At 34.2% G+C, this 22,242-nt stretch overlaps 1 protein-coding gene and 1 pseudogene across 3 annotated transcripts; one reads left to right on the top strand and one right to left on the bottom strand.

The window, feature by feature from the left end:
- Positions 1 to 281: 281 nt before the first annotated feature.
- Positions 282 to 11,941, bottom strand: LOC123215698 (annotated as a pseudogene).
- A 302-nt stretch (positions 11,942 to 12,243) lies between these two features.
- LOC123215697 (multiple RNA-binding domain-containing protein 1) lies at positions 12,244 to 20,641 on the top strand. 3 transcript variants are annotated; one of them, XM_044635902.1, is made up of 15 exons: positions 12,244 to 12,380; positions 13,049 to 13,156; positions 13,245 to 13,359; positions 13,800 to 14,512; positions 14,604 to 14,735; positions 15,815 to 15,904; positions 15,995 to 16,118; positions 16,352 to 16,675; positions 17,003 to 17,067; positions 17,688 to 17,859; positions 18,478 to 18,582; positions 18,671 to 18,772; positions 18,860 to 19,033; positions 19,894 to 20,025; positions 20,107 to 20,641. In XM_044635902.1, coding segments are annotated over exons 1-15 (2,532 nt in total). In that variant the 5' UTR covers positions 12,244 to 12,378; the 3' UTR covers positions 20,281 to 20,641. The 3 variants fall into 3 exon arrangements, with proteins under 3 accessions (XP_044491837.1, XP_044491836.1, XP_044491835.1); XM_044635901.1 differs by lacking the exon at positions 12,244 to 12,380 and adding an exon at positions 12,672 to 12,944; XM_044635900.1 differs by lacking the exon at positions 12,244 to 12,380 and having other exon boundaries at positions 13,041 to 13,156.
- The last annotated feature ends 1,601 nt before the right edge of the window (positions 20,642 to 22,242 follow it).

Raw genomic sequence — 22,242 nt, 5'->3', positions numbered from 1 at the left:
TAGAGATGGTGAATACTGAAATATTTTGCGAATTATAAAGGGTGTGTGCGTGCTTTTTTCTTTCAAGTTCAAAGTAAAAAGCAAACAAAAAGGGGAAACATAAAGAAGGCTCTCATAATATGGTGTGCCTTATCCCTATGATACTATAATTCAAAATTCAACATTGCATGAAAAAATAGTCGTCCCTTTGGCACATTAACACAATTAATTTATAAAAAGGAATAATGTGATAGAATTTATTTATTTATTTTAGAAATATACATCATGAACCAACCACCGCATGACATCAATACCTTCCATTTCAAATAATTCCTGATTCATGTTGGAACATTTATACAACTAAAAGTCCCATTGCTTGCTAGTAATTTTTGCTACATTCAACAAACAACGCACTCACAAAAAAACAGAACAAAACGTAAAACTAGTAGCAAGAGTGTTCAGTTTAACTAAAGGGTAACTAAAGTAATGATCTCGACACAAAAATGATAATGCACAGATTTCTGACGTAAACACAACAAATCTCAGTTCTCACTTATAACAATGGCACTCAAACTTCTTCCAAGGCTTACAACATTAGCCCTAAGAGATAGACCAGTCTAAGGATGTTGAGTCTGACAATCAAAAAGTATAATATTATTCTTCCAATTCATATAAGCTCTATCCAAAATAGAGAGAACAATAACCTCACCAGAAACAAGCGCCCTTTGAATCCTTCAGATGGCCTACTGGCTGATGTCAAAATCAAAGCTCTGCCTGCATCATCTGTAGTTTCTTTTCCTTCCCATCAAAAGATATGTGAAAACATAAACAGGAGTAATGACAAGCAAAGAAACAAGAAAAAGCGCATAAAAAGCAATGGTCATATATTATAAAAACTCAGTGCATATTTGCAAATAGATTAAAATGGTGAAGAATAAAAAATTTGTTAGAACACCCCAAAAAGTTCCTTTCAGGTGTCTACACATCTGGAACTAATGGCCTTCATCACAAATATGAACCTTATAACTCACACAAACAAGCGATGCATTTGCCCTATAGCTAATACCTATCACATAAAAAAAAAAAATCTACAACTCATCCAGCATTCAAACAAACACTTCATATGAGAAACATGAAAATTCCCTAAAATGGTTCACCTACATTAGTACTTATAATTAGTGAAATGAATGGCATCTCTGTTCTCGAGGTTTAATTTGGTAAAAGTTAATGAGAATGACCCCCTCCACACTGTCAGTTAAAGCAGTCCATGTAAAATGCAAACTTCTGCTGAGAATTAAATGCACGAAATTTCCATGTTGACACTTGCAACAACTTGTAAGCCTTCAACGTAAAAAGCACACACAGAAAATAAGGAGTATGTTCTTTTAAAGGATCACCGCATCACTGACTCTTTCACAAAGGATCGACCACCTGAACTGCATGAACCAAGATCATGGTAGTGATCAGTAAAAGGAAGCTATGTAAAGCTGGATCTACCATGAGCATCAAACTTGAGACATCAGGGTTAAGCATTATGTGCTGCAACTTACGCATATTCAAGGTGAATATTCATGAACCGTGCATTTTCTTTGCTTTGTGAAAGAACTAGAGAGCCTTCAATTAGCTGATCTTGCTCCACTTCTATAGGATCATAAAAGTATATCAATGTCTGCAAAAAAGTAAAGCCATCATAAAATGCGCTTCATGCAAAACAATACAATCTTTTTAGTAAGAATCTACTTGGGAGTAAAAAATCTCAACAAAAAAATCACAAATCTTTTCTTGGCAATAACTTAATATCGAAATATATTTACCCACAAATTCTAAGTATCATATATACTATATCCCCAATCTCCTGGCAATAATGGTCCTTATAAGTGCTTGAACTTCAAAGTTTGACAATTTTAGACAAATAAAATGCCAGTTCCACCATTCAAATTGCAAACAATAATTAGATACAAGCAAAACTCTTCCAAACTGCTTAGACTGAACAAACTTTTTGCAGGACAAATTAATGCTGTTGACACATCACAAAGTACTCCAAATGTTTAACATCTTCATATCACCAAATCATGCACATTGAATTACCAAAACAGCAGTTACAACCATATGATACCATTTCCAGCCCTGACAGAGGTATAAATGTTTCTTATATATTTAAACAAACACAGATACTTAGAGAATACTGGGAGTTTCCTCAATATTAATTACAATGCCCATGGCTCCAACTTTGAAAGTGGCAGCTCACTTCTACCTTACTGTTACTATGTTGAATTAAGACATGTTTTAAATGGTAAATCCTTTCTTTTTTTAGGTGTCACTGAACACTTAGACAGTCTATATTGTGCAACAGACATTTGCCACAAAACATAGTATTTGCTTCTTGTAGAAATGAAAGTGGTACAAACAATGACCACAAAGCTAAAAATACATGAATTTTATGACAAATAAAGCAGAAGCAAATTTTTTTGCTGAATGCCTATGTACAGTACCTGTTGCCAATGTGTTGGAGGGTCTTCAGGTGCTGTGGACAGCACAAGTGCTTCATTTGGATTGGCACGTTTTTTCTTCTGGCAACCATCAATTTGAGAAACTACAGATGGTATGTGGTTATTGGCAGGAGATAGTGCTAGACAGCCGAATTCAACATCAAACCAGAATGCAAACCCATGCAGTGGAGCTGGACATTAGCTGAATTTTAGAAACACACTACAAAAAATAATACATATACCAACATATATAAGGATTAAGTTGAGATATTGGAGTACTAATCTCATTCACAAAGAAGAAGAAACTGTTTATATATTAATACGAAAATTTGAAAGTGCTACATGTATAAAGTGGATCAGTTGTTGACAGAAAGACTAAAAATTAGGGCCATCAAAAACTATGCAAAAGCGTTTGGAACTATCTAGCTGAAACCAAGTACGAAAATGATAAGTTATAAATAAACATTATTAAGTAACCACTATACGCAAGACGTCATTGAAGAGGTACGTACAATGGTATCAGAGCATATGATTCTGGGGTATGTAAAGTACAAGAATGGAATCAAGGATACACAAAGTAGAGAAGGATTTGGAAGAAAGCAAAGACTCGATCAAAGAATTGTGATCCTTCATGGAAGAAGTTAAAACTTGCATGACCAGTTAAAGTCGAGGAAAGAGGCTAGAGATTGACATAACAGCTCTAGCAATTCATTTGCAATGACTAAAGAGCCGAATCAGAGCAATGAAGAAGCTCAAAGATTAGAATCGACTCAAGAAAGCACTCTCCATTAGCAACCGATGGCATTTCAACAGAACAAACTAGTTGGTGATTATAGATCACAATTCATTATGGTGACTACACCTTTGACCAACGTGACAGAGGAATGGTTGAAGGAGATTTTCACAGATGGGCTAGAGGAAGAGATTCAGGTTGAAATTCAAGTTTTTGGGGTGGACAACCTGGCTCTGTCCATGACTTTGGCCCAAAGAATTGGGGACCAAACCATTTGCTTGGAACGGATAAGAGCCCAATGAAGTTTGAGAGGAATTGTTAACTAGAGGGCCCAAACAAGTGGAAGCAAGCTAGTATACTCAAGTGGAAAAATTGGACGCCTAAGTGAAATAAATAGTAGGCCCGAAAAATGGGTTAATAACATTATAACAAAAGTGCAACCCAACAATACAGGTCAGTGCAAAATTATCCAAACCTAGACCAAATTACCAAAATGGGTCCCCCAAATTTAAGTAAAATGTCTCCACCCATGGGACATTATAACAAATCCCTAAGCAAAAATTTCTCTATCAACACTCTAAGCCATTTCAATAAAAAATCCTCAACGAGTCTCCAAATCAGCGTCATCAACAGCTTCGAAAGTGAGGTGATGATGGTACAATCCAAAGAGGGGGAAATGGATTTTGACAATTGCAGTATTGATCAAAACTAGAATGAAACCTCGACTTTAGGTGCAACGAAAGATTTCACCAAGGCCACCGTGGCAATAATCGCCAACTGAGAGTCCTTTTGGGTTGCCAAAAGAAGAAGAAAATGACAATGAGGTTGTCGATCCAAAAGGTACAAAACTAACACCATTAGAAGGTAAACATGTCGTACTCTTTTTACAATCTATTATAGGACTCTTATCATACAAGACACTCAAATTAAAAGGAAAGATGGGTGTGAGGGAAGTAATTGTTAGGGTTGACAATGAGACCACCCACAATTTCATTTCAATAAAGGTGATTCACGAATGTGGTTTGCAGGTACAACCAACTAAACAATTTGGGGTGTTTTAGGGAAATGGGTTTACTTTTCTACTCAATATAAGAGTATCTAAGTTAACAAGTTGCTTTGGTGTCAGTGGGACTATTCATAGTCATGTCTTGCAAATGGGCTTCCAAAATATTGTTCATGTTGTGAATGAATTGATTGAAAGGAATACAAAAAGATGATGGATTGATGATTATTTAAAGATGTTAGGTAAGATGCGAGTGAGGAATCATGTTTTGTGGAACTCAATTATGTTTTGTAAGTTGTTAAACACCTACTCAAATAGTTTTTTGTTGGATTTAGGGAGGCAATTACTTGGATTTGTGGTTAGATGGGTATTTGACGGTAATGAGTCAGTGCGTAATGGCCTTGTTGATTTTTATGGCAAGTGTAAAGTGGTTGGTTTTACAGAAATAGTTTTATACAGGATTAATGAAAAACATGATATTTCTTGGCGTTCAATAGTTGTTGTTGATGTGTAAAATGGTGAGGAAGAGAAAGCGTCTCCGTTGTTTCTAAGTGCAAGGAAAAAAAGGGTTGAACATTATGCTTGTATGGTGGACTTGTTAGGGAGAGCTCAAATGGGAGAGCATGCTTATAAGTTGATCAAGGAAATGCTAATATGTCCAACAATTTTCATTCAGGGCACCTTTTAAATGCCTATAGGATTTACAAGAAGCTAGAATTAGGAAAAATTGATGTCGATAATTGATTGAAACTTGATCCAAAAAACTTGGCCAATCATGTGTTGCTGTCAAGTATGTTTGTGGTAGCCAGCGGGTGAGGAGATTTTTCAACCGTTGAACAATTGTCAAATTTTCACCTTGAGGACAAGGTGAAACTTCAAGGGGGGAGTAATGTTAGAACACCAACCTCATCCTTGAAGGTTTACCATATATGGTGTGACAGAAAGAGCAGAAGATCAACATACCAAGGGACCACAACTGAAATTGGAAAATTCTTCAATCATGGGAAGGGACAGATGGCTCAAGAAGGAACAAGATTTAGTTATGCAAATGAGATAATGATGGGAAATGAGGGAAGTGGAGGATATTGTTTTTGGTACTAGGCAGTTGTTGGCTGAAAGGGGAGGTATCCAACTCCCCATATAAAAGGAAGTTAACTAGGTTTATATTTATTTTCCTTAGCTTGTTCTAGTGGAGATTTGTTGGATAAATTATAAAGGAGTTCAAGAAAGTCAATACAATTTAAGAGTATTTTATTAGTTCCTCTTCTGGTTTATTTGCAATTTGTGTTAGTATTGTGTGTGTAGTTGGTAGCTATTTGGTGCAGGTTAAGGTCAACTGAGATTTTCAAGGTGTTCAAGCAATATATTTCCAAGAAGACATTGAACAAGTATGAAACATAAAGACTTATAACTTAAGCTCTTAACAATATAAATGTAAGCTTATGATTAACGAGCTATAAATGTTCGATTAATATAATATAAATAATGCATCAAGATGCATTACGGATATACGTATAAAGGCTTTTGTTTGAAAGTCCTAAGTTTTGCACAAGTTTTGACACAATCTTAGAGCCTTAGATTAATGCATTTGAACAGATGAAATTGCATCTAAGTTGTGTTATTTCCAGGGTATATTAGTTATACAAGTTGCATTTAATCTCAACTATCGAAAGTGTTTTGATCCAAGGGATATAAAATTGTGTTGTACATCATGTAAAAAACAATGGTGAACTTTTACTATATCATGATATATCTATAAAAAGGATATAGAGAGCAAGACACAGTACCACGCATCATTGACTTGAACTTGAATGTTGTTGCAATGGATTCTAGCTCATGAATTTGAAGGGTATAACAATCCACATGCCTAACCTGTAACCAGTAATCAATTTTTACAACTTTCTAATGCATGTGGTAATATATGTGCATATGGTGGACATGCATAGAATTCAAGCCTTTGCTCTAGATGATTAAATACAAAAAAGACAAACTTCGATTTAAGGTTTATGATTGAAATGACCTCAATGCAATATGTTTCTGTGTCAAAGACTCTCAACAAATACATAAGCTAAAAGTTGTTAGTTTTGAAATCTCAATCAAGGAATTGGACATGCTGTTTTAAAGTTATCACTCAGTAGATAAGGTGCCTTATTCCTTTGTTAGTTGACTTTGAACCAATAATTAATAATTCCAGCTTTTAGGTTCAGAAAATTCTTCCAATGCTGTGGTTGTCATTGCATCACTTAGATGATGTAGGCATGCACAGATTCGATAAGTTAAAAAATAGCCATGTGTAACAAAATACATAATGAAAGTGAATGTTTTTAAGTTGTGCAAAGAGTTAAAAGAATGTGAACTTGTTTCTCCCAAAATATTAACAAATTCCTTGTAAACTAGATAAAAAGTCACTAGTATCGAATTAAATGAGAAGACTCACCACATGTGGCCATGTCAAAACATTCTCACCTGTTATTGTCTCACGCTAGGCTCTTCAAATGCACGCTGTTTAGCTAACGGCATCATAGCAGACACTGCAACCAAGAAAAAATAAAGTAACATTGCTCATTGACATAACTGAGAGATAGCACTGGTCAAAAAGGGGGATGCAGGGCCCTTTTTTTATATATAATTTATGTGTGCCCAAGGTGAAACTTTGAAAAGCACCACTTTAAACTTTATCCCAAAATCATTTCATTAAATGAAAACTTAAAAATACGAACAGCATTAACCGGCAGGACCAACATTCAAATCTTCACACAACTGAATCTGAAACAGACCAAATCAAAAGGCATAGGAGTTGCAAACTATGGAATAGATCTGAACTGATATTTAATCATTGCAAAATCCTCCTCAAGAATGTCGGAAATCACTGAAACCCAGTGTATCTTTTTTCACTTCTCCATAATTAAGATTGAAACCTTGTTCTATACCTAATGTTTTGTTTCCCTCTATTACTCAATGTAATGCAATGAATTTCTGTACTTAGAGAAAAGATCTCATCAAAGATCAAACCCCATATATCGGTGTTACTTTCTTTGGTAGGTATTTGTGGTTCACCAAAATCATATCTAGGTTTCAAGAAACCTAGATGTGTTTCCTAAATTAATTTTGTTTCTTTCTTATTCCTGGTCTAGGAAGACCTGGCCACAGATTTTGGGAAGACATTAACAGATGACATCATCAGTCAACTAAAGATTAATATAAGTGTCATCAAATGCCTTGAATGAACCACACTAGTGACAATTGAGTCTCTTAAGTATTGAAGAAGAAAAATCCAGTTAATAAGGGTTCCATGATTGCATCTTCCTACATATGAAAATGCAGTATGAGAATTTCAATTTAATACTTACTATCAATCCCATAAACATTACGCCAGAAGTCAATGCTTTCACTGTATCTGTCAGGGTGTGTAACCGGTGCCAGGTACAACTGCCGGCAGCAAATAATGAGAATCAGTAATACAAAAATAAATTTATTTCCACTGAATGCTACTCTACAACAAAAAAAAAATGGCACTTCATGCACTCAGGGCTTTTATACAATTGAAGAAAAAAGGAGGAAAGAAAAATCATGACAAGTTTATGAAGGAATAAACTAAATTTGACTTGGAAGGTAATTTGAAGTTGATTGGAAACAAAAACATGATGGCATGATCCTCAACGTTGTAGAGATTAAAAGCAATGAGAAGTAAGAACAACACATACAGTAGCATTTGAAGGAAGAATAAGACCGCCACGTTTTAGCCAGCGATCTCTGGCAGTGATGACGCTTCCCAGCATGCTCTACAGCATTAAAGAAAAAAAGTATATACTGTCATAGAATAGAAAGCAATAATGTAAGGCCCAAATCTTAACATATTCCAGATGCAATTCTCAGCATACACAACACCTGAGTATAAACTCAATCATGCATGCAACATTTTAATAATCACCTCATACAGAAGCATGTATCCCATCCACTCAGAGATAATAACATCAACCTCCTCATCTATTTCAACATCCTGTAGAAATTAACTTTCCAATTTGTAAATATTAGAGAAAACCAAACTGATGAAAATAGGCAAGTTTCTAAGGTTATATCCTAAATAAATAAAGTTAGCACATGAACACATGAATTAATAGGTTTTTCTTGTTTCTTATCAACAAAAAGGAAAATTACAAATTAATTATGATCATTCAATCATAAAGATAAATACTTGCAGGCAACCCTTCCCAAAAAGGATAGGCAGCAGAATACCCAGTCCAAAAGAAGCTTACCTCAACTCGTCCATGCAATACAATGACCTTGTCAGATAAATTATTTGCCTTTACAACTTCATTAGCCTGTTTGCAAATTAAAAAAACAAAGTACAAGAACAAGACAAAGTTACATTCAAACTCCTATCATAGGTTCCAGTTCCTATCTAACAATATAGTTGCAGAACAATAGGGTTATAATATGATGCATAAATTCAAGGGAATCGTTACTAGAAATGTCCATTGATCAATAAGAAGAACAGGTACGGAGGAAGTGAAAGAACCAAAATATAAAAGAAGGTAGGTGGTATGACCTAACTTAAATCAGCAGAAACATTGCTCTATGATACACTTAGGAAGAGAAGGAAATCCTACAAGAATCACTGATCTAGAATGAGAACTGAAGCCCAGAATCTTTGACTATAGTGGCTAATAAACCACGAAAACCCACATACAAGTAAAAAAAAAAAAAAAATCTAAAAGAGTTAAGTAAAATAAAGCATAAACTCAAAGTATATTGGATGGGATATCTTCAGATCAAGTCACATCAAACATAAGCTCAATGAGACTTTTAGCAGAAATTTTACCACCGGAACCATAAAGCAATAGGGCCATCTACCTTGCCTAGTAAAAGGTTAGTGTTATCCAAAATTCTGAAAAATACTTGGGAAAAAAAGTGTTGTTTAAGAACTCTTCTATGAAAAGGAACATCCAGTTTAGTTCTCTCTCTCTCTCTCTCTCTCTCTCTCTCTAAGATAGAAAGAAAGAAAAACACTTACACCGCAGAGAATTTTGATTCAAGTTGAATATCAAACAGAGCACATGCACTTACAAGTATGCTTGGTAATATATTGTTAGACCACCAATCAAGCAAGTTTACAAAAGGAGAATTAAAGAAGACAGATATCCAGGCAATGAATTGGCTGCCATAATATCAAATAAAATAATTGAAGAAGAATTCAAACATGACAGCAACACAAAGGCATCAATCCAGGCAAAACAAATAGGCTCGAATCAAGGCAAAACCGCTTGGCAAGAATTAAGGATAATGGAGGGAAAATGGGAACTGAAACATAGAAAAGACTACAGGAAGTGGGGAGGACAAGAGTCAGCAGGTGAGAAACAAGGAAATATTCAGGGAATTATCCAGGGGCCTTCGGGCAAGGGGAAGACTGGTACCTTTTATTGTCAGGATATAGTTTTCTTCTTAGTGTCTATTCAAGTTCTTCTACAACAAAATCAGAGAGTTGATGTACTGAGACATTTGAGTATAAATAAAACAGCTTGTTTCTTGTTCAATTTCTTTTGTTTGATTGAGTGAATTGAAATGTTAGAGGAGTTCTCTAACAAATTAGTGTTGATGTATTGAGTGATTCGAGTATAAATAAAAAAGCCACTTTCTTGTTCAATTTCTTCTGTTTGATAGAGTGAATTGAATTGTTAGAGGAGTACTCTAACATATAAGCAACATTTAAAGGGGATAATTAAAGTTGTATTTCACAATTCCAATTGTAAATAAGAATAACAAATAAAATTTTAACTAAACATCCAATCATTTGATAATAATTTGAAATTCATTCAGTTTGATTCTAAGACAGACTAGTCATTTCTCCAAGTACAATCTTTAATCTAACAACAACTTAGCAACATAGATTTTCACTATTTTCTAATCCTTGGATAATTCATCAAGTAAAAAGTTAAAATGATGCAAAATCACATTACCAAAACAAAAGAACATCCATTAATTCTCCAATATAAGAGAACATTTAAGAAACAGATTTCATAGATCTTGCAGCTAAAACAAAAATGCAGCTTGCGTAGGCCAAAAGAACAAGCACTTAAAGTTAAAAAAGCACCTGCACTGCAATATCACTTGCATCCACTGCATACACCTGGTAACACAAAACATTTCAAATATAACATGAATATTTATTAAAATTAGTCAATTTAGAGAGATATGACTAAAATTTACAATATAAGATGCAGGTACGCATTAACACATAGCAAAACTTAACATTTTACCTTGAAGATGAAATGCGAAACAAAATTAATAAGTAAATGATATAACCAGTAAAATGCAATGTCCAAATCAATGAATAAATTTAATGACTAGTAATAAAGACTCTGCATAGGAAAACCTAAACTGTTCACCTCAAAATATTTTTTTTTAAGGTCACCCCAAAAATTGATGCTTTGAACAGAAAGTATGAGCAATCTACAAGTTATTTATACTTTTTATGAGAATGATCTGATCGCTTCTATTCTAACATTTGATATTTGACCAATATTTATATAAGATATTGTCAATTAAGCACCACCATGTAACATGGAATACAACACCCCAGTGCATGTTGATATTTACAGCTTAGAAAATCTCTCAACATGTGCATCCTGTCTAAAATGAAGGACTACTGTCAAATCCTACAACTTTTGTAGTCAATAAACTTGTATTATATGTGGACATGGACATTTCTTGACCACTTGTATTATAACAGAATGAACAATGAAATAATGCACATCATTGGAATGCAACTATCGATAGATATAAACACCAATTGCAGTATTAACTGGCTTCAGAAATTACTAGATACAGAACTTTAATGATACATAAAATGTTCAGAAAATGTTGAATATATGTTAAATAAAACTAAAAACAAAATTTCTTGAAAAAAATTCGGACAAATATTCACCCTTTTCGCGCCAGCCTGTGCACAGAATATAGAAAGGATGCTTGTTCCGCACCCAACATCTACTACAACCTATACACAGGATCTCATCAATTAGTAAGGAGGTAAACCAGTTTGCCATAAACAGTCTGTACAGTGGCAATAACCAACACAATCGAGCTTACAAGAATAAAGAGGAAAATAAATTGTCTGATATAAGCTTTTTAACGAGGAAAATTTTTTCAGAAACAAGTATAAACAGAAATATCAGCAACAATGATATTACTTTGCCTTCAATATAACTCTGATTCTGCATTATTGCAGCTCGGTAAGTTTCCGTCCGTACACGATCTTGTACCATTCAAAGAAAGGATTCACTAAAGATTAACCAAGTTCAAATTAAAGAACCTTGTCTTTGGTGAAAGCAAACGTAATTTTACAAAATTAGCCATAACCTTTTCTTTCCAAGAAATGAGAGATCCTTAGCTTACACAAGAATTTTGAGAAAGCAGAGACCTCGATAATTTCTTCGACAAGAAATGAAAAAACCATAGCTAGCACAAGAATTTGAAGAAAACAAAGACCTTGATCATTTCTTCATGGATACCGACATGAGCGTAAGAGTGGAAGTAGGCAACGTCGAAGTCTGTACAAGGCGTCTCTGGCTTGCGCTCATTTTGTTGTTGATTCTCTGAAACCCTACGCGAGTCACGTGACCTGCGGCCTCCCATTCGGACTCGTCCCATTTGACTTGTGATTCCTCCCACTTGCTCGTGTTGCTGCTGCGGTTGCTGATGATTATGGTAACCGTTACTGTATCCCGTGATCGAGTACATTGCTCTTTCAGCAATTTATTTTTGAATTTTTATCACTGCAGCTGCTGCTTGTCGAACAGGGTTAAGAAGAGACGCTCGCTGAAGACGATGAAGAAGAGTTTTAAAGAATTTCAAAACTAAATTAACCACTCTTTTAACGCTTTGACAAAAATAGCCTCAAAACACAAAACCCTTGAATTACAAAGGGTAATTACTCCAACCTAAAACGCAAACACCGCCTCCCTCACTATCACACTATCAGACACGGCGCAAAACGCCACCTGCAGACAACCACCTACCCGACCTCTCCTTCATCGTAGCACTGCTGCTTCTTCTTCCTCTGGTACACCGCCACACGTCAGCCCCTCAGAAGACGCACCATCACATCTGACCTGAAATTCAGGCATTCACGCAACATCTCCGCTTTCCAGTAATCTACAGTATCTTCAATAAGAAAAATGTAATTTTATTTATTTATTGTTTTTTAAAAGTAAGGGAACTTTTAACCAAAAATTTTTGGTTTGCGGGGGTAATTATTATTTTTATTTATGGACTTAGTTAATAAATTAATTAATTTTATAATTGATATTAAAATGGATTTGCAACTAATTGACAAAGGTTTGTTGAGTCATGGGAGTGTGGAGTTTAGGTTTAGTGGTGCATTCTGCATGCAACTCTTACTAAAATTCATGTTATAGTTTTTCTCTTATACAAATTGACCTAACTTGCTTTAAGAGACGTAAATACCCTTACTTTATAAAATATGATCAAGCCGCTTGGCTCCAGCGGCTTCTCATCGCCTTCTATTTTTCTCTGGCTCCTCTTCCCCTATGCTAAACTCTGGTCTAAGATCTTTTATACCTTCCATCAATTATTTAAATCGAAACTCACATATACATATATATATATAAGTAGCAAACTTGGACAGATTGCTCCTCATTAGTTTCAGTTAACTAAATAAAGCGCTGATAAACCCTCACTTTCTTTTCGTCTGTATTTCTGCATATTTTCTCGGAAGAATAATGTTAGTAATTTTTTTTAATCTATTTAATCAGGCAATTTACTCTTATTTTTCTGCAATTTCTTACTAAATTTACAACTAACTTGTGATTGTATCTGCATGTATAGGTCTAGAATATGTGTGAAGAATTTACCAAAATACGTGGCGGAAGACCGCCTCAGAGAAGTTTTTTCTCGGAATGGAGAAATTACTGATGCCAAGCTAATGCGCACCAAGTAATATTTATCGTCTTTATTTTAATTTTTAACTCACTTATTTTGGTTATGTGTTTTGTTGTAATTTTGTTTTTTATATCTGTTTTAGGGATGGTAAGAGTAGGCAGTTTGCTTTTATTGGCTTTCGAACAGAGCAAGAAGCAGAGGAAGCGATAAAGTACTTCAACAAATCTTACCTTGATACTTGTAGAATTACTTGTGAGGTTTGTCTTGCTATTTCTCTTCTCTATCTTTTTGGAAATTGATGGTTTAAAGGTTAATGATTTTTTACTTCTTGTTGCCTGCATACTGAGTACTGTAAATTTACTGTGAGAAAATTTGTTAACAAAATATTTGGGATGTCTTTACTGTTGTATTGCCAGAACTAATTTTTAAATTTGAATGATTTATTTCTTTTTATGTGATATTATGGGTACAATGTTTAGTGATTATAGTTGTCCTGAATTATATATGTTGGCTTGATTGATATGTTTTGACATAAGTTACATATAACTGAAAATCAAGGGAAATCAATTACTTACAATGCTTTCTTTTTATTAAACATATGCCTAATTGCACAGAAAATCAAGAACAGGCAAACATTCCAGAGAGTTTATTTGTCATGAATTTTAAAAGTTCATAAACCCCTTTAACTTGTTGCCAGATTGCTCACAAAGTTGGGGATCCCAATATTCCTCGTCCATGGAGTCGATATTCTCTAAAAAAAGAAGAGAAAGCAACTGAAGATGGGAAGAAAGTTGTTGACGATGGGGAGAGAGTTGTTGGTGCTAAAGGAGGAGCCAAAAAGAGCCTTGAACAGGTCACTGAGAATGAGGACCCTCTATTTCAGGAATTTCTTCAGGTCATGCAGCCAAGGGTCAAGTCAAAAATGTGGGAAAATGACACCTTAATTGCTTCTACTGTTGGCCACAATGTTAATGCCGAAGTTGCTAAGAACAAATCTCTAGTGAACGAGGAAGTCAAGGAGAAATCAGTTGCATTACATGATGAGTCAAATAAAAACAATGTGATGTCTGATAGTCGGGCAATTGAGAAATTACAAAATGTTGCCCATGATGAAGTCATTTCAGATATGGATTATTTTAAGAGTAGAGTGAAGAAAGATTGGTCAGATTCTGAAAGTGATGACAATATTGATGACAAAGATGATGATGACGACGATGACAATGACAATAATTCTCTCGAAGGTGAGCATGATTCTCTTCCAAAGGGTGCAGCCCAATTAGATGTTGAAGAAGAAGATATCAATGGCGAAACTGTTGACCTTGAGAACCCATCATCAAGTTTAAATGATGAGCAAGAAGAAAGTTGGGAAAGTGGTCGTCTCTTTGTCCGTAATCTACCATATATGGCCAGGTAAGAACCCGCTTGGTTTCTTTTTTCAGGTTGGTTATATTACATAAAATAAATGTATTTTTCTTTCTTAATATAAATCTTTGTGGTACAGTGAAGATGAGCTGAAGGAGCTCTTTGGCAAATTTGGCAATGTTTCAGAGGTTCATATTGTTGTGGATAAAGATACAAAACGATCAAAAGGGATAGCTTACATTCTTTTTGCACTTCCAGAATCTGCATCAAGGTACTTGTGCTTGCATTAAAGCTAAAATTAGACTCCTTTCTATTACTTGGAACGTGTTTGTATGCATGTGATTGGTTTTATTCTATGAATGGATGATTTGAAGGTGTTTGAAATTTGCACCTAGTTGGGGCCTATAAGTATGCCTTAATATGCAAACTTCACCCAAGAGTCCTTATTATCACACCTTCCTTGATGAGGATTGCAAGAGGTGGATGCCTCCCACTGTGCACTTTCTTCAGGTTGACCACTATTACAACTTTACGAAAGGCTTTAATGTCGCTCCACTGGCTGGTTTTAGGTTAACTAGTTTAAAGTCATCAAAACACAGATTCCCCAGAAAACAACTCCAATGCAAAAGAACAGCCCCAAGAAAGAGTTCAATTATTTAAAGAAAAGAAAAATAAAATGCAATTGCTGCTTCCCAGACATAAGGAACAGAGAAGAAATATACATTTCTGAACTTTGTAGCTGTTGAAACCCTCAAGGAACCCAATTACTTTGTCCCATGGACGTGAGCTCCTCCCATAGATGGTCTTCAAAGATTCTTCTATTTTACTCATTCCATGTGCCAAACTAGCCATCACCCACATTTTCAGTAAAGTAAAAACTGGGCAGCGATATTAAGGAGCATCCTGCTAAGCTTGAAAGCGCCAACAAGATTTAACTGAAGTTGCTAAGAAATATAGCAATGTAGAAAACAATGGTCAATATTTTCATAATTTCTCTTGTATGTTATGCTCCTATGGTGGGTAAAGGTGTCCTTGAATATTTCCTTTGGATCGAACCATTGGTATTGACAAGTTATTTTCTCATCACTTGAACTATAGCCTTCAAAAATTTTCCTTGCACAATTGTTAGTTGTTGGGCAACACACAACCTTTTACAGTTTACAGATTGTTTATTGTTAAATTTTGTGTTAGGCAGCATGTTTCCAAGGTGACAGTAATTTCTTATAGACCATTGGCATGGTGCTTTCAATATTCATATGCTCACAGAATCTGTTTTAGATTTTTCCCTTTACTTGGGTATTTCTCCTCTTTATGTAAGTCATTTGATAATATTTCTGGTTGATTGTGCAGGGCCATTGTTGAATTAGATAATTCAATTTTCCAAGGTAGATTATTGCATGTAATGCCAGCAAGAAACAAAAATTCATCAAACAAGCAAGAGTTAGTTGCAAACATTTCCTTCCAAGCCTTGTGGTTCACGTCTTTTCTTGTCTAATATGATGATGAATTTGACATTGATTTTTTTCGCAGGTCTGGTGATTCAACCAATCATGGTTCAAAAACTTTGAAGCAACGAAGGGAGGAAGAAAGGAAGGCATCTGAAGCTAGTGGAAATACAAAAGCATGGAATAGTTTGTTTATGCGCCCTGATACAGTACGCTAACTTGAAATCATAACATACATAATTAATTATTTTGCCTTTTAATAAGTTATTGTAGCAAACTCAAATTCCTTGGCACAAGTCCTAGGCTTTGATAAAACTCCTTGCATAGTCCTGTTTCTGCTAGATCATGTATAACTTCTAATTTCTCTGGGTATGGTTGATGTAAGGGCGTCTGTATTCTAATTATTTGAACTCTGCTCTAATTTCTATGCTTTACTTGATAGGTTGTAGAAAACATTGCTAGGAAATACGGTGTAAGTAAGAGTGACTTACTTGACCGAGAAGCTGATGATCTTGCTGTACGTATTGCTTTGGGAGAAACTCAAGTTATTGCAGAGACTAAAAAAGCTCTTAGAAATGCTGGGGTAAATGTTTCATCTCTGGAAGAATTTGCTGCTGGGAAATCTGACGGCATGAAAAGGAGCAACCATGTTTTCATAGTGAAGAACTTGCCTTATGATTCTTCTGAAGGTGAACTAGCTAAGATGTTTGGGAGGTTTGGGAGTTTGGACAAGATTATTATTCCTCCAACTAAAACATTGGCGTTGGTATGCATTTACTTTTTTGAAATTATTCTATATTTTGATACACTGATATTTCATGTTGGTAGTGTGTATCAATACCATAGATAATATTTTGTATGTAGGGTATTCACTAATGATTTTCTCAGTTTTGATTGTAATCATTATCTGGAAGCACCCATCCTCCCTCACAATCACTTGGTTTGAAGGATATTATTCTTTTTTTAATATAAAAAATTGTATCATAATGCACTCATTATTAGTAAGTGCAAGAAATGATGAAAGTAGGTAAGTTTGTCTACATAAAGTGTTTAATGAATAAATTACTCCTTTCTTCATTCATGTGCATGTTAGGTTGTTTTCCTTGAACCAGCTGAAGCTACTGCAGCTTTTAAAGGTTTGGCATACAAGCGTTACAAGTAAGATTATCTTTGTTCATTTATATGTCAGATGGTTAAATGTTTTGTAGTTTCAGAACTATCTATTTTGTATATGAGATTGAGCAAAGACTGGACCTCTTGAACTATTGATTCTAGTCATGTTTATGTATAGGTTAGATCCAAGCAGAGAAGAAAATATTAATTTTAATCAGAACGAATGAGAAAGTAAAATTTGGGTAACACTGGCTAGCTCTTCTGCTGACTTCTGTATGTGATCAAAGTCTTGTAGCACATGTATAGTTTGTCTACGACCTTGCTTTGGTATTGAACAGTAGATAGATGCCTAAAGCTGCCAATTTAAACTTTTTAAGCCAATTATATGGGGACTTAGGAAAGTTGGTTTCTTCATCTTTCATCTTTTAGTCAGAAACTCTTCATAAAGAATATTTCATGTTCGCTAGTTACTTGAAAGATTAACAGGTGAAATAGATAAAAATCATATGGAGGTTAAGCTTTATTTCTAATGGTGTATGGTATGCCACTTGACACATTAAAATTCAATTTTTAATTTGACAGTTTGTGATAAAGTTGAAGAAGTTTATGTTAGTTACTTTAAGAACATTTGCTGGAAATTCAACATTTCTTTTATTGCTGTGAAGGGGTGTTCCATTGTATTTGGAGTGGGCTCCTAGTGATGTTCTTTCTCAAAATTCCACTTCTGGCAATAATGGGAAGAATTCAGCTGTTGGTGAACATGATGCTAAGAGGGTGATTCTAGAGCAACACCTAGAAGGGATGTCAGATGCAGATCTTGATCCTGATAGAGTTGAGGTCTGTCATTTAATAATTATTTTAAAAAATTCAAGAATAAAAGTAATTTGGCATTAATTTATGATGTATTTTGAGTAAATGTGTTTTAAAATAAAAGTTAGGTATGGAGTGGCAGGACCACATTTTGATGAAAGAAGTTTAGGTGTATTTTTATTGGAGCTTGAGATAATGACACTAAGTTCATGAATTGAATCTTCCTTGGCTTCCACCTTATGTTCTTCCTAAAATTCTTATTGTCACCTCATTTAACAAACTTTAAAGGATTGATCGAGTTTTCTATCAGTGCAAGATAAACCTTCAGTTCAATTCTTCTGAAGTTGATTAATAAGTTATCCTTTATAAATTCACAAGTGTGTCATGCATATTGACTTTTTAGTGGTAAGACTTCTCTATATGCTTAGTGAGAATCTACAAAAATTTTCTCGTTATATAGTTGATGGAACTTTAACTACTATTTGACTCTTTAGGATGATGATGATCATATCAATATGAGATGTTATTTTTAAATTCTCATTATTAGTATACTTTTGTCTCAATAGCTGATTTGAGTTATTATTAGTTGTCTCAACTTTTAATATATTTGGACTTCTCATCAGCTCCTTTTTCTAAATGTTTCAGTCACGATCTCTATTTGTCAAGAATCTCAATTTTAAGACTTCTGATGAAAATTTGAGAAAGCATTTTAATGAACACATGAAGGAGGGAAGAATTCTAAGTGTTAAGGTAATTATCTGGGTCCTTTGAACATCACCCCTAATTTTCTTGATTATTTTATTCACTCATGTTATGGTTCTATTCTATCAATGTGCAGGTAAAGAAGCATGTGAAAAATGGAAAGAATGTTTCTATGGGTTTTGGTTTTATAGAGTTTGATTCTATGGAGACAGCAACAAATATTTCCAGAGACTTACAGGTGTTTATAGAATGCAAATTTAGATTTGTATCAATTGAAAATCTGAGAAGTTATTGCAACTCTTCTGTGTTTTTCTTTCCATTTTAGGGAACAATTTTGGATGGGCATGCTCTTATCTTGCAACTTTGTCATGCCAAGAAGGATGAGCCAGTGATGAAAAAAGTAGAGAAGGATAGGAGTTCTACAAAAATACTTGTCAGAAATGTTGCCTTTGAGGCAACAGAGAAAGATCTGAGACAGCTGTTTAGCCCATTTGGCCAGGTTATTGTTTTATTATTAAGTAATGAATCTGATGATGCATTTTTTTAAAACTTGTCCTCATAATAAATAAATGTTCCCTAGAATCTAAGTCCATGTAGTAAATATTTGCTGCTTCAATGAATCAGTGTCAAACTATAATATGGCTGATCAGCCCAGTTAGCAAAAACCAAAAATCATGTTGTGTGGAATTGATATATGTTGTGCCAAAAAATATATTGAAGGCTGTCACCTAAAGATAGAAATGCAATCATGAGAAGTTTTAAATGATTCGGTCTGTCCATATGATTAACCAGTTGCATACAGGGTGATAGTAATTGAATTGTAACTAAGACTCTTAACTGCAATAGCTCTTTTGGAATCAAAATGTCAAATCTCTTTAACGAAAACTCTAAAAAGGTTTGCAGTCTCTGCTTAAACAGCAAATTGAGATAAGTTTTGTTTTTGTACTTAAGTAGGATAAAGATTTGTTCAACATTTTATGAAAACCTTAGAACTTTATCATTTCATTTCTTTTTTTTTTTTCCTAATGAAAAATTGAGTAGTTTTTATCCGAATGTAAAGCCATATCTCCTTTTATTTTATCAAAGTTTTCCTGCATCATATTTCATTAGGTTTGCCATTGTGTTTCCAGAACTTCTGCTAATGAATTTTAGCAAATATATAGTTTCATTTGTGATTTGGAAATTTCCTGCATGAGTCATTGAACATGCAAATCCCAATAAACATCTTTCTTCTGCTTGGGATCTATTGGGTGTTGAATTGTTTTTTGCGCATTAATTCAAATGAATAATGTTGGTAGCTATGTACTAGAATGGCATGTGCCATTCTTTGATTTACTTCCTGGTTTTCTTGTTTTGCAGATTAAGAGCGTAAGACTGCCAATGAAGTTTGGAAATCATAGAGGTTTTGGATTTGTGGAGTTTGTTACAAAGCAAGAGGCACAAACTGCACTCCAAGCACTTTCAAGCACCCATCTTTATGGCCGGCATCTGGTATGTTATTTACCAATTTCAAAGAGTATTTTCACATAGACACACATGATCAGATAACAGTTAAAGGTTGCTATAATTCAGGTACTAGAGAGGGCAAAAGAAGGTGAGAGCTTAGAAGAATTACGGGCTCGAACGGCAGCTCAGTTTACTGATGAGGCAAATGGGTTTCAGAATACAACGAAACTGTCCAAGAAGCGGAAGCACATGGCAATTCTGGATGAAGGCAGTATGAGATTTGACAGGATTACTGAGTAATATGCTTAAATCAAATGTTTTCCTGTGCAACCAATGGACATGATTTAATTTATTTTTTATTTACAGGGCTTGTAGATTGTAACATTAGGTGTTTACGTTGGCCCCTTTTTTGCTTGTTGGGGGATAGATACTAGTGTAATAGAAATTTTCAACCCTTAAGGTTGGTTTATGGGGTGGGAGAGAGACCTAATAGTACTCCATAGAGGTCCAACAAAATGAGTTTGCATTTTTTGTTTAAAAGGTGATGAGCAAAGCATCTTTTTGAGACTTTCTCATGAAAGTCATCTAGATTTTTAACGTATGGATATCGAGGGGATGCGAAAAAAGTTTAATTTGATACTCTTCGAATTTATTTTTCCAAGGTTTCTTTTGAAACACGGCCTCATATTATTAAGATTAAAACTTATCTTCAAAACATGATAATTATTCTTTGTTTCTGTTTTCCCTGCTTGCAGTTAGGTGTGTATTCAAACTAAATTGAGTTTGAGTTTGGTCTATGTACAAACTGGCCCAAGCTTGAACACTTTTTATATCAAGCTTACTTCAAATGAAAAATGGAGTGGTTTGAGTTCAATTTGAGTTTGTTTAGTTGAAATTAAAGATAGTTTGAATTCAATTTGGTCTCTAAATTTGAAGTTTGAAACTTGGTTTAAGTTTATGGGTTGAATTTGTAATTCGAATTCGTAGTTTATTGACAAAATAACATATAGTTAAAATGGTTTTGTTTTAACAATTATTAAACAAAATTCAAATTAAGTAGCAAGTCAAATTTGAATCAATTCAAGTAATTCATTGGGTTTGTGAGTCAGATCGAGTTACATTTTTTCTAACTTAAGTTTAATTGGTTTTCTAATCGAATTGATACTCCAATCTTAAGCTTAACTTAAGTATTTAATTGAATTTGAATCAAGTTAAGATGACTTTTTAATCTATGTTAATTCAATTTAAATCTATTCGTAATTTAAACAAGAAGTAACTCAATTTTAACTTGAATTTGAGTTTAGTCAACTCAAATTGTGAACAGTCAACAAAGATAACAAATATAAGGAAAATAAGAATAACTGAAGGAGAAGAAAGTGAAGAAGAGAAAGAATAGTCAATGGCTCCTTAATCATCAAGCTAGAACTTTAATTTGAGTTTAGATTATTTAAGTAAAATATAAGTTTAATCTCGAACAAATTTAGGCCGAATCTATTTCTATTTATATTTAGTGGTGAGCAAAAATCTCAGGAAAAACTGAAACAGTTGAGAACTCAACGTTTATTTTCAATTCCTATTTGTACCTGGTTTATCTTGTGTGGGTGTTTTTGTTTCGATTATTATGGGATTGTTAGAAATCAGAATTTGACTGGAGAATGAATCCAAAACGAATTTAGTCTTTTTCAAAAAAATGACGTCGTATATACATTGAAAAAACAACCTCTATTGCATTGTACTTCACCCTTGCAGCCTCGCGTAATTTTCCCTTTCTCTTGACTATTCTGAAACCGTAAATTGGATTTCTTGACTTTCCTGTAAACCCAAAACTCCGATTTTTGTTGGCAGTATATTTGTCGACAACACAAATGCCAACAACCAATTTGCACGTTGGCAAAACACCATGAAATGTGGAGCACCGCCTACATTTAAGAAAGTTGTCGCAACCTTAGGCGTGACACCAGCAAGCTTTCCAGCATTTTGTAATCATCTCGTGATAAAGGCCAAAGTTTTTTTTCCCACAAAAAGTATACTTTTTTTCTCTCAAGTTTTTAGTTATTAATTTTAAAAAATTTAAATATATATATATTTTTTTTTATTATTATTAAAAATATAATTATTATTTTAAAATTTTATTTAAAAAAAAAATTATTCTTATTTCTTATCTTAGTTTTAAGGCTTCTCTTTACACTTGAAAAATAACAGCTCACCCCTACATATTTTTCCCTTTCAGAGCCACCACCCGCAACTTGTGCAACTTTACAG

Source organism: Mangifera indica, chromosome 5 (assembly GCF_011075055.1).
Source record: "Mangifera indica cultivar Alphonso chromosome 5, CATAS_Mindica_2.1, whole genome shotgun sequence".
NCBI lineage: Eukaryota > Viridiplantae > Streptophyta > Magnoliopsida > Sapindales > Anacardiaceae > Mangifera > Mangifera indica.
This window is presented reverse-complemented; position numbering and strand designations above follow the sequence as displayed.

Bases quoted from the DNA above. Each gene is read 5' to 3' on its own strand.
- LOC123215697 (XM_044635900.1), top strand. From the start codon at position 13,041: ATGTATAGGTCTAGAATATGTGTGAAGAATTTACCAAAATACGTGGCG. The intron at 13,360-13,799 runs GTTTGTCTTGCT...ACTTGTTGCCAG, and splicing joins CTTGTAGAATTACTTGTGAG to ATTGCTCACAAAGTTGGGGA. The intron at 16,119-16,351 runs GTACGCTAACTT...TTTACTTGATAG, and splicing joins TGTTTATGCGCCCTGATACA to GTTGTAGAAAACATTGCTAG.